The following is a 12627-nucleotide window of genomic DNA, read 5'->3' as shown; positions in this document are numbered from 1 at the left end:
GTTATTTTGTGAACATAGTGTAAGCATATCTTAGATAAATGAAAGTAATTTTTTACTTTTTTACTCTACTTAGTTACTACAAACTTTTGACCTATGTTGAACTGTTGAAATTATTAAAACGAAATAATTTTTACCTATTTCATTCATATATGTAATATGACATATGATTTCATTACCCTTCATAAAACTCGAGTTGTCCATGTAAATATTTAAAATAATTCATCAATTATTTTGAATTAGTAAAACAGTTAAGTTAAGTTAAGACAATTTGTGGAAATTCATAATTGATTGTAAACCTTCTGAAATATAAACTGTGAAGAAACCTTGTTTAACAACGTGGTCTAAATAAATGACAGTTCTCCTTCAAGTGGATGTATTTTGCGCCACAAGACAAAGATACATTGCAAATAAGAAGAAGAATTTTACATTCAGATTATACTTGTTTGGTATTTCAATTCAAATTTCGTATTTTTTATTAACATTAATAGTCTTTAAAAATAAATGAGATATTAAATTGCTACTCACTCTAATCTGGTAGAACCAGTCGAAAAGTATCTAGAATGCTATTATGATTATATTTTGTAAAAATTTTAAAAGACTTTCAATATTTATATCTAAAAAAATGAATTCTAACAGTTTATGTACAGTTGCTGTTTGCCAATTTACAGCTTCAAGAAGTAAGGACGCGAATCTTATAATTGTTAAAAGACTCATTGATGAAGCAAGAAAAAATAATGCTAACATGATTTTTCTACCAGAAGCAACTGACTTCATTACCTCTGATAAAAGCGAAGCACATCGACTAGCAGAGAGTTTGGAGGGCCAACTGGTAAGCGAATATAAAACGGTTGCTAAGAAATATAACGTTTGGCTTTCGGTTGGTGGTTTCCACGAAAAAATTGGGGAAAATAAGATGTATAACACTCATATTTTGATAGATAATACAGGAAATATCAAATCAGTTTATAGGAAAATACATTTATTTGATGTTAGCATACCAGAAAAAAATATTAACTTGAAAGAATCCAAATCATGTACACCTGGATTTGAAATTGTTCCGCCAGTTGAAACACCAGCTGGGATGTTAGCATTGTCAGTATGTTATGATGTACGATTTCCAGAAATTAGTTTAATCCAAAGAAAAATGGGGGCACATATTTTGACTTATCCTTCAGCATTTACAACTTCAACAGGTAAGTATTGAGATACTTAAAATTTTGCATAAGTAATTAATTATTTCTATTGCTTCATGTTATATATATATATATATATATATATATATATATATATATATATATATATATATATATATATATATATATATATATATATATATATATATAATCAATTTCAATTTTCATGAATTTATTAATTTTCTGATTCAATTGCTTTCAATTTTTCTCTAATTTTATAAATAGGACTAATTATTTTATTTTTCTGTATGTATATTTTACTATAGTCTATTTCAGAAAGGTATATAGTAATAAAATGGGGAATTCCGCCCAGTTCGCCTCATTTATGGTGTCAGCCTTGAAATATTGTGTAGGGATTATTTAGGTAGTAGAATATACAGAAGATACAGTTTTGCATTTAACAGGTACAATTCAAAGTTCTATTAGTGCCTCTGCCTAATTCCAACCCTATTTCATATTCGGCTTAACCATGCGCCATAAGGGCAATGGTGCCTTGCCCAAAATTTTTAGACCTTTATAAGTATATTTGTTTAGTTTAACGCTTCAGTATTTGCTGTTAAGTGATATTTACACCAACGAAAAGATGTTTCAATAATTCTCCACTATCAGTGAATGAAAAAATTATTATTTTAAATGTACACAATTGCATAAAATACAATTACCCGAAATTTAATGCACAAGAAACTATTGACCGATATTCCCGAATGACGGGAGTGGGAAGGTCCACCATTTTTAAATTATTGCGGGGGAGAAAGATAGCAGGCCAAGTGGAACCTCCCAAAAAAAGTCGAGGCAGACCAGTAAAAGTCCTTGATGAAGACCCTAAAAGTATAATTTGAAGAAAAGTTCACTCTTTTTATTTTAAAAAAGAAATACCCACCCTAGATCAGATTTTAATGGAGCTTGGCCAAAATGACAGTATTTCGTTTATAACTAAAAAACTTTTATGGACCACTTTGAGAAATATAGATTTTGCCTAGGAAAAGCATAACCGTAAAGCACTTTTACTGAAAAACAATGAAGGTACCTTCAGGGAAAAGACTAATAATTCATATTGGAAGCGAAAAGGTATTTTTAAAAGAAGGTTTGCTAACCTTTCAGTCGTGACATACGGGAGATTACCATGAGGACATGGATTCGGATGTTTTTGAAGACTATTTTGGTGAAATGATAAAATATCTTCCGGTTAATTTAGTAGCAGTTATGGATAATGCAAGTTATCATTCTCGACGCATAAAGAAGACTCCAACTTCATCTTGGAGAAAACAAGAAATTATTGACTGGTTAACCACCAGAAATATTTGAATTTGAAGATAATTTGATAAAAAAAAGAACGAAAATGTGGGATCTTGACTACTTGATCGATCGAACCGTCGACCCATTAATTATAACGGCTTCGTTTGACAAATTTCCCATCTCATTTCTTAATATGAATCGTTACGACACTTATATCGTAAATATCTATTATGAAAAGATAACAGTTTTTAAAAGTTTCATCATTAAAGTCTATGACACCATTGAAACACTTTTTGGCCGTTTTTTCAATAACAAATAGCTTTTTTCCAATTGCAACTACAGCAACAATCTACTCCAAAATGATGCTCAGCATGTACGCGTCTATCGATATCCTTTTTGTTTTCAAAAGTAGAGAGCTTGCGTACTCTATTTCAGTAAAAGGCCGGGCTACAAACAGCTGTTATGTTGTGTCCTCTTCTATCGTATGAGATGATTGGTAGGCACCTCTCAGTCGCAAATATTCACTTGGAGCAAAATTTATTCTCTTAAAATTCGGCAACCGGTATTCGGGACTGATTTTTCGCAGGTAAAACGCACGTGTTCGTAATAAAATAAACTTTATTTCTATTTAAGTTTCATTTATTAACCAGACCGGTGCAAATTACTAGTATCGATTTACCTGTTCGTACCTGGCAACCCAGGAGTTGTGACAGGAAAAAAATGGGCAATCTTACTTTTGCATATACTATGGGTTGCATGAAATTTACTAGGCAACCCAAATACAATATATTTTTTGATATATTAAATTACATAAAAAATATGTTTCCTCCATTACCAGCTCGGTGAAGGTCATTTTATATGGGGAGCATATACTTTCATCGACTATAATAATTCAACTTTAACTCTATTTGACTATTCATGTCTGTTTTGCTAAGAAGAAATAATTTCTCATCATTTTTAAGTACACTTCTGTTCATTGAAATAGCATACAAGTCTTGTGATAGAGTTTTTCCATTTTTTAGCTGTGTTAATTTACTTGACATTTGTTTACTATACTCTACTCGGAAATAGTGTAGTGATAAATCAATCCCTCTCCTGGCCACCATAGCCGTAGTCACATTTTAGAACAATTTATTATTTTATTTTATCAAACTTTAGCAAATCCAACATTTATTTTCTAAGAAATTTATTGCATCAAGTTCAAATTTTCAACTATGTTTACTTATCGGCCAAAACAACTTTGGGGTATTTTAAGAAAAGAATGATGTTGCCAGGTAAATATTTCACGCCCTTTATAAAATATACCTATACCAGACAGGTTAATTTGAAAACGATTTGTAAAATGTTTTCTGGGAAAAATGATAATTAGGTACATTTTGCAAGAGGGCAATGAAAGATTAAAATATGAGGTATACTTAAATGGTTATTGACAAGTTTCAGTTTAAGAAAAGGTCGTATAAAAGAAAATTTTCAATACACAACTGCATTTCTAGCGCAGTGTTTGTCACAGAAACGTTTACAAAACTTCAGTGAATATTCAATATGTCGACCTTTGAAAACTATACTCCAATACATAAAGTGAAGACGCATGCACTCTCTGTTAACTTCTTAAGGAAAGGAAAACAAGTGGATGCTTAAACCTCGGTCAGGAAGGCCAAAGGTGAAGATTACAAATATGCAATCCGCAGGAAATTCCACTCATTTTACTTTAAAAAGAAAATTCCTACAATTGATTTGATTTTGGCGTCCTTTTTAGAATACGGATGGCCACCATTCAGCAGAAATAAGCTTTGGCAGGTTCTACATGGACTATATTTTTGTTGGGAAAAACAACGTGAAAATTCATATTTAAAAGATTCCGAAGAAATCGTGTGTTGAAAAATGTCTTTTTTACGGACGATTAAGAAACTCCGGGAGGAAGTAAAAACTATTTTTATTTGGACGATACTTGGGTTAACGAGGGGTTCATTGTAAGAAAAATATGGCAAGATAAAACGGTTAACAATTTTAGGAGGGACTATCAACAGGATTGAGAGCTCCATCAGCGAAAGGCAGACGATTAATAGTATGATGTATTGGCAGTGACAGTGGTTTTGCTGATTTTGTTTGAATAAAAAAACCGGTGACTATCACGAGGATATGAATGCAGATGTGTTCGAGGAATGCTTTATACAAATGCTAGATTTTATTCCAGCCGGATCTGTAATTGTTATTTACAACGCCAGTTACCACTCGAGACAAGTTGAAAGTCTACCTACCACGTCATGGAGAAAACAAGACATTATTAACTGGTTATTAAAAAAAAAATACATTCAAAAATGACTCAGTGAAAAACGAACACAAGAAATATAATATTGATGAAGTGGCAAGAAATCGCCAAATTACTATTATTCGTATTCCTCCCTATCACTGTGAACTCAATCCGATCGAATTGATATGGGCCCAAGTTGAAGGCGAAGTAGCTCGGAAAAACACAACATTTAAATTAAAGGACGTTAGAATATTAATAAACGAAGCTTTAAAAAACGTTACTGCTGAAACTGGCAAAAATGCATTCACCATGTTATCAAAGGGGAAAGAAAAATGTGGGAATTAGACAACATTATTGATCAAACTGTAGAACCTCTCGAGATTAATTTAAACAATTCATCCACTAGTTCTTCGGAATAAAATACATATATTGCAAATATGTTACAGAAAATATTTGTAGACTGTTGTATATATTATAGTAAGGTGTAGTTTAGTACATTTTGTATTTTTATTTTTCATACTTACATGTATATACTCGTATTTGTGAATAAATAAATAAAAATAACTGTATATACTAAAAAGCAATAATATTTTATTAATTACGAAAAACCCATTGCAACGGCTATGAGTGTAAGGGTCTTACTACTTTTGGGGAGATTCAGAAGTTGGCGTGAAAGTATTAAAATAGAGAGAGAAATAAAGATATCCTTTAATTTTGGAAAGATAAGGATGGCCATTCGGATTATCTACCGCTTACATTTTAGTACGATCAATTATGTGGAAAATATATCTCCAGTTACTTATTTATCATTGGCATATTTAAATATTCCAAATTTTGGACGTAAAGTACCGTACTAATAATTTCAGGGTTTTGCATTTATATTGAGCATTTATTACTCTTTCCAAATAGAGTATAATATTAAGTTATCACGTTCTGAATTTCAGTTAACTGAGGAGGCATAAAGTAAATTTTTACTTCAACTGAACTCAATTATTGAATTATATGTTACTGACAATGACAGTGACATTAAGTAGGAACTCTGATTTACACAGGCAAAATGTAAGCGTATGCTTTTCCAGTGAACAGCACATACGTAACACTCTTGCTCAAAATTCTCGCGTAAATCTTGTTCCCTTTGCTCATGATTTTGCAAACCTTCCTCTAAACTTGGTCTTGTTTTATTTGCAAGACCAGAATCAGAATCCTTATCTGTACTCGAATCCGTTTCTATACTCTCGTTCTATAATTATTCACTATATCAACATTACTTACGATTGATCTGGCATCTGGAATATCTCTTTAAGCCAAATATTGCAAAGGTAGTTTCCGGTTACAATGCCATAATGTGAAACTACTTGACGGTTTTGATATTGGTACTAACAGTATGGCAGTGTCATTTTCGGATTTGTAACTAAAATTCAAACTGTACAAGTCCTAGTACACAGTCTATCGTTTATTCATTAATTCGTCAGGATAATACATTTTCGTGAACCTCTCAAACCAAATACAGGATGAACTATCCAAGTAATATTGGAGTATTATCGTGAACATTATTTTTTTTTTTTCATTTCTGTGTCAAGCAGATAGAATCACCTCGGATTAGGATGAGTTTAGAGCCATAAAACACATTTTAAATCGGAAAGATTCATTCTAAAACTCTTATTAAACGCTTATGGTATTTTGCCATTGATTCTACATATCTATTCCATCTTAGTTCAATCACTCGGCCAAGTTATCGTATTTCTTGTAGTTATCAGTATTTTTGGTGGATTAGATCCTATAAAACTTGTTTTTTATCTCTCACAAATTCTATTAATCGTTCTTTTTCCATGGTTAAATAACAAATCTGACAACTTTCGAAATAAGAAAATATCGTTATTGCTATTTCAACTATAACTGAACTGGTTTGACCCGTTGACTAATGAGAATCATTCCATAAGAATATTATTTTCAACTATGACCGCAACTGTGATACGACGGACCTGTGGAAATAGGCTTTAGGGTAAATAAATACACTGTATACAAAGTATAGCAGGCAATCGATGTTGTCAAATTATCCAATTTTTCGTAGAATTACCATTGACCTTGTCATAGTATACTCACCAAAATTTTTTTTAATTTATGTTATAAATATATTGTGTATATTAAATACCTTTGTCGATAAAATTTTCAAATCATTTCGGATTATATTCTTTTAACGTTTGAAAATTTACAGGTGCGGCCCACTGGGAGATACTGTTGCGGGCAAGAGCAATTGAAAATCAATGTTACGTAATTGCTGCCGCTCAATATGGTCAACATAATGAGAAAAGAACATCTTATGGCCAATCAATGATTATAGACCCTTGGGGAGAGGTTATATCGCAATGTCCAAAATACAATGAAATGTTTCCTACAGATGAGAGTGTTGCTGTAGCCGAAATAGATTTGGAAACTATCAATAGAATACAACAAGAAATGCCTGTACAAAGTCATCGTAGACACGATATCTATAATTTGAGTTTATTGGCTAATACAGTTGAAACGTGGAACGACGGCAAACCGTATCATTTTGCAGATAAATTAATACCTAGTTCTACTGTTTTCTACCAGTCTCAGTACTGTTTTGCCTTCACAAATATTCGATGCGTAGTTCCAGGTCATGTCCTAGTATCCACTTTGAGACGCGTTCCGCGACTCGTAGATTTAAATCAAGAGGAAATTGCTGATTTATTTCAAACAGTAATCAAAATTCAAAAGGCGATGGAGCTTGAACATAATGCCGAATCATCGACAATTTGTGTTCAAGATGGCAAATACGCAGGGCAAACAATACCTCAAGTGCATGTACACATTCTACCCAGAAAACAAAATGATTTCAATCGAAACGATGATATTTATTTAGAATTAGCAAAACATGATTCCGATGGTGCTCAGTTATTCAGGTCATCAGAAGAAATGTCCAAAGAAGCGGAGAAGTTAAGAACGTATTTTAGTATTTAGTTGGAAATCGATTGAATTAAAATAAAAATGATCTTGAATGATAATTCATGGATATCATTTTTTACTCTATATTAACAATAATCGAAATTTAGTTCTTTAACATATTTTCCAAATTGTGATCAAATCGTGTGTTACCATCAGTTGCATATGAGACATTTCCAGTAAAAAAGTTTTTAATATTATCTTTAGTGTAAAAGGGGTAGTATGTTGTTGGTTTTTTTTCTTAAATCGTCTTTGGTTCTGTTTTGAAGTGAGATTATGATGCAACATCGTTTAGTCTAATAATCTATAAATGAAATTATCTACATAACCTGTACCAGAGGCAGATAGACCTAAACTATGTATAATATTCTAATGTAAAATAATATATTTTGCTTGTGTGATAGTATTATTGAATTACATTCCTTTCAATCCCACTCATTAACTATTACACTCACTTTGTTTTACATACCTTATTTTTTTCTTAACGAAAACGTGATTAATGTTCCTATTACTTCAATATTTGAATAAAATTTTGCTGTTTCACAAATATCAAAATAACAATAACATAACACACTTTAATATTTGCGATTCTTCCGCCGCTGAATTCGAATATTTTTTGTAATTATAATGCAGCTAATTTCACATTTAATTTTTTAGACTATAGTATACAAAATAGCATCAATAAATTTTTAATTCGACGCTATATCTTATATATTAAAAAAATTGATGATTTCCATTCCGAGTCCGTTGAGGCGTTCTACCCAACCGATTTGCTTAATTTTTTTTCAATGAAAGGTATTGATGCACAGATCAGCCATCAACCATCGGATTTCATCTAATTTTCACCATTCTCAAGTTACACTCAAATGCGATTTCCCCCTGTACATTACTTATGGGAGCTTTTCACATACACACGTTCTATCGTCAATATCTCAGGTTCTATTCAAGATAGAGACTTCGTTTTGGTTTAAGAACACTCGCTGAAATACCTTCTTTCTTTTGAGTTTTGAACACTTAAATCGGTTGAGTTGGAGAGGAGCTAGGCGCGGACATTCAATGTGGAGTTATGGATTTGTAGGTTTTTGGCAATTTTTCTACATTCAAAGATCTATATCTCAGGTTCTAATATAGCTACAGAGTTCGTTTTGGTTTAAGAACACTCTCTGAAGCACCTTCTTTCTTTTGAGTTTTGAACACTTAAATAGGTTGAGTTGGAGAGGAGCTAGGCGCGGACATTCAATGTGGAGTTATGGATTTGTAGGTTTTTGGCAATTTTTCTACATTCAAAGATCTATATCTCAGGTTCTAATATAGCTACAGAGTTCGTTTTGGTTTAAGAACACTCGCTGAAACACCTTCTTTCTTTTGAGTTTTTGAACACTTAAATCGGTTGAGTTGGAGAGGAGCTAGGCGCGGACATTCAATGTGGAGTTATGGATTTTTGTAGGTTTTTGGCAATTTTTCTACATTCAAAGATCTATATTTCAGGTTCTAAAATAGCTACAGAGTTCGTTTTGGTTTAAGAACACTCTCTGAAGCACCTTCTTTCTTTTGAGTTTTGAACACTTAAATAGGTTGAGTTGGAGAGGAGCTAGGCGCGGACATTCAATGTGGAGTTATGGATTTGTAGGTTTTTGGCAATTTTTCTACATTCAAAGATCTATATCTCAGGTTCTAATATAGCTACAGAGTTCGTTTTGGTTTAAGAACACTCTCTGAAGCACCTTCTTTCTTTTGAGTTTTGAACACTTAAATAGGTTGAGTTGGAGAGGAGCTAGGCGCGGACATTCAATGTGGAGTTATGGATTTGTAGGTTTTTGGCAATTTTTCTACATTCAAAGATCTATATCTCAGGTTCTAATATAGCTACAGAGTTCGTTTTGGTTTAAGAACACTCTCTGAAGCACCTTCTTTCTTTTGAGTTTTGAACACTTAAATAGGTTGAGTTGGAGAGGAGCTAGGCGCGGACATTCAATGTGGAGTTATGGATTTTTGTAGGTTTTTGGCAATTTTTCTACATTCAAAGATCTATATCTCAGGTTCTAATATAACTACAGAGTTCGTTCTTTTCTATTACAATGATTTCTGATACTTATTTAATGGATTCGATGCGATCGAAGCCGCTGGCAAAAGTTGGTCTGATATAATAATCATTGTTATTGTTACAAGATTTTGTTGAAAATTAAAATAAATTGATAAACTATAACAGGATTTCTGCTAAGTTCTATTGTTTATCAAGTATTCATAAACCTTCATTATCAGCTAGACCAATAGTAGCATCAATAAACACTCCAATTGAACCTCTTACTATTTGGTTAACTGAAATTTTGACTTAATCTTATAACTAGAACAATAATTATTATATCAAAGACTCCTTTATAATAAATGAAACTGTTTTACCCTTAAAATTATTCTTCATTAAAGAATATGATAATTATAACTTTTCCATACAATGAAATTGACAATTTGCTATTTTACTTCAATAGTTTCGACCCTCATATAGAATTTACTATAGAAAGAGAAAATGCTGAATAATCTTTATCTTTTCGTGACACCTAATTTATTAGAAACGAAAATATAAAAATTGTTTGGTATAGGAAACCAATAAGTTCTACAAGATATATGGAATTATCGTTCATATTAGAGAATGCAATACCACTATACCGAAAACCGTATCAATATATATTTGAAACATAGAAATCCAGCAGCTACAAACTGTACAATATCTAAATATTGAAAACAAATTATTCCCCTCATTTGATGTCAATAATATTAACGGTTCAAGAGATCTGTAAATTTCTCGATGAAGAGGAAACTTTTAAGCAGAGCCGGACTTAGAGTCATCGTGGCCCCCGGGCCAAAATACTTAAGGGGTCTATGTAAGGCGGGCGTTTTACGTGAATTCTTAGGTTGATTTTTCATTATAGTCAATTTATTCATTATTTCTAACTAAAAATAGTACAAAATTACGTTCATAAATTAAAAACGTTTTTTTCTTATTTTGCTACTTACAAATTCTTCAATAACACTAGTGCAGTCAATCGATTTCAGTAGCTCATTTTCAATACACAATACGCTATATTGATTTAGTTTGCAGTGTTTCCTATGTTTCGCAATGTACGAGGTGATTTCAAGAAAGCCTAAAAAACAAGCGCTCGCGCACACTCGTAAATATGTAATAAAATATCTACAGCTCATCCGGGGGAAGCGTAGTTTATAACTCGTCGTTGTGATTTTAAAAAATAAATCAGCGATACCATGCATTGGGCGCAACTTCGAGCTTTCATTTTTTTAAATGTGATTTTTCGGAACTTTTAAAATGATTGTGCATAAAAAAATTTATTTTGATTCTGAACATTGGCTATGGACGTATTTTTTCGCTTGCATTCATATGTTTAAAAATCAATCATACGGTTCGTCGCGAGGCCCCCCCACAGCGGGGGCCCCCGGCGCACGACCGGGTTGGCCCATGCCTAAGTCCGGTTCTGCTTTTAAGGAATTTTCATTATGAGGACCCGCTTATCATTCCACTCAATGAAAATAATGTACAGACATAAGGTTTTATATCAAACTCTAGATGCCTATAACATTAATTTGACTTCATTTTTGTTATTGTTTTCTTGTGATTTTTATATGTATGTACTCCTAGGTGGAGTAATAATTATTTTTTTACGAATATTTTCGGTAGGCGTGTAATTGGAAGATGTGAAACTTTCCTAAACAAGAACTTTATATCGAAGTGTTCGATTAAAAACACGTTTGCAGATAAAGGTAGCTAGTTCGCTTACAAGGTGATAATGAAACATCGCTAAGAGTATAATGAATAAAGGATAGTGTGATAACACGAAGTTAGATAAAAAATAGTTTTCCAATTGTTATGAACAACCTTTACATTTTCGGATAAGCATGCGTTAATTAGCTCTTGATATATCTTTACAATAATTGAAAACAAGAAATTGATAAAACAAGACTACAGAAATGAAAATAGTTCGAAGAATAGCCGGGACACTAATGAATAGAGAAAGAAGTGAAAACATAAGACGAACATGCGGGATAGATAACATCAATGACTGGGTACTGGATAGAAAGATAAAATGGAATGAGCACATTGAGAAAATATCAAGGGACAAATCACCAGCAGGACAAAGAGCAGAGGCAATGATGTGAAGAAAAACATGCAATGATGCCTATAGACAGCAGGAAGAAGAAGAAGAAGAAATATATTTCTTTATAATAATTGAAAACAACATATATTTTCTCCAAAAACCGACCTGAGAAGAAGTAGCAGAATATCGCAATTGTCACAAGGTTTTAAAATGTATATACAGTGTAGAAATGCACGTCATATGAAAAAGTGTACTTTCAAAAAATTTCCGCTTCATTATTGATGCCCCTTTATGCTAGAAACAGAACCATACGAACTTGGATCATCTTAAGAAGAAATCATGAATGTATTACTGAGCGTGGCTCCAAAGATATGTCGTGTTCTTAGTTTGTGTTGGGCCAATTTTTCGCGTAGCTCTCTACCAAATCCGATTTCTTAAATTGCGACTAAAATCGTTTCTTTCGTTAACCGACTACCTACAATAACAACAACAATTTTGTTATGTTATCTAAGATAATATCTTCCTCATTATCAAACTTCGAGCAATACTTAATTACTAAAACCTTTTTAAATGTAGGTTTTAGTAATTAGTCAAGGTCATTAATCTAATTGATGACTTAGATATCCAATAAACTACATACATGATACGTATCAATATTTTGATAGTTTTACTTCTTTCCTAAAGTGTCTCATACTTTTTCTATGCGGACAATGGACATAAATCGTGTGCTGAATTTCATAGTCTTCATTGTTCTATTCACTTAACTGAACTCGAGTATATAATCTTGAACTATTTTGGTACATTGTTGAAAAATCTATAGATTGACCTACTTTTATGTATATGACAGAGACTTGCGCGATTGGGTTTTATGGGGCAA

General features: G+C 32.2%; 1 protein-coding gene and 1 long non-coding RNA gene across 3 annotated transcripts; one reads left to right on the top strand and one right to left on the bottom strand.

The window, feature by feature from the left end:
* The first annotated feature begins 385 nt into the window (after positions 1 to 385).
* LOC130449806 (nitrilase and fragile histidine triad fusion protein NitFhit) lies at positions 386 to 8055 on the top strand. 2 transcript variants are annotated; one of them, XR_008910502.1, is made up of 3 exons: positions 386 to 1193; positions 6896 to 7788; positions 7825 to 8053. XR_008910502.1 is itself a non-coding variant. In XM_056787824.1 (2 exons), the coding sequence occupies exons 1-2, from the start codon at positions 569 to 571 to the stop codon at positions 7660 to 7662; spliced, it is 1392 nt and encodes a 463-aa protein (XP_056643802.1). In that variant the 5' UTR covers positions 386 to 568; the 3' UTR covers positions 7663 to 8055. The 2 variants fall into 2 exon arrangements, 1 of the variants encoding a protein (XP_056643802.1); XM_056787824.1 differs by having other exon boundaries at positions 6896 to 8055.
* Positions 8056 to 10038: 1983 nt separating this feature from the next.
* Positions 10039 to 12557, bottom strand: LOC130449652 (uncharacterized). Its single transcript, XR_008910478.1, has 2 exons — positions 12391 to 12557; positions 10039 to 12225 (listed from the first exon to the last, which is right to left on the bottom strand). It is a non-coding gene; the product is annotated as an uncharacterized LOC130449652 (long non-coding RNA).
* Between the last annotated feature and the right edge of the window lie 70 nt (positions 12558 to 12627).

Source organism: Diorhabda sublineata, chromosome 10 (genome assembly GCF_026230105.1).
Source record: "Diorhabda sublineata isolate icDioSubl1.1 chromosome 10, icDioSubl1.1, whole genome shotgun sequence".
Classification (NCBI taxonomy): Eukaryota; Metazoa; Arthropoda; class Insecta; order Coleoptera; family Chrysomelidae; genus Diorhabda; species Diorhabda sublineata.
Note: the sequence above shows the minus strand (reverse complement) of the source record. Positions and strands in the feature narration are given on the sequence as shown.

Bases quoted from the DNA above. Each gene is read 5' to 3' on its own strand.
- LOC130449806 (XM_056787824.1), top strand. From the start codon at position 569: ATGATTATATTTTGTAAAAATTTTAAAAGACTTTCAATATTTATATCT. The intron at 1,194-6,895 runs GTAAGTATTGAG...GAAAATTTACAG, and splicing joins AGCATTTACAACTTCAACAG to GTGCGGCCCACTGGGAGATA.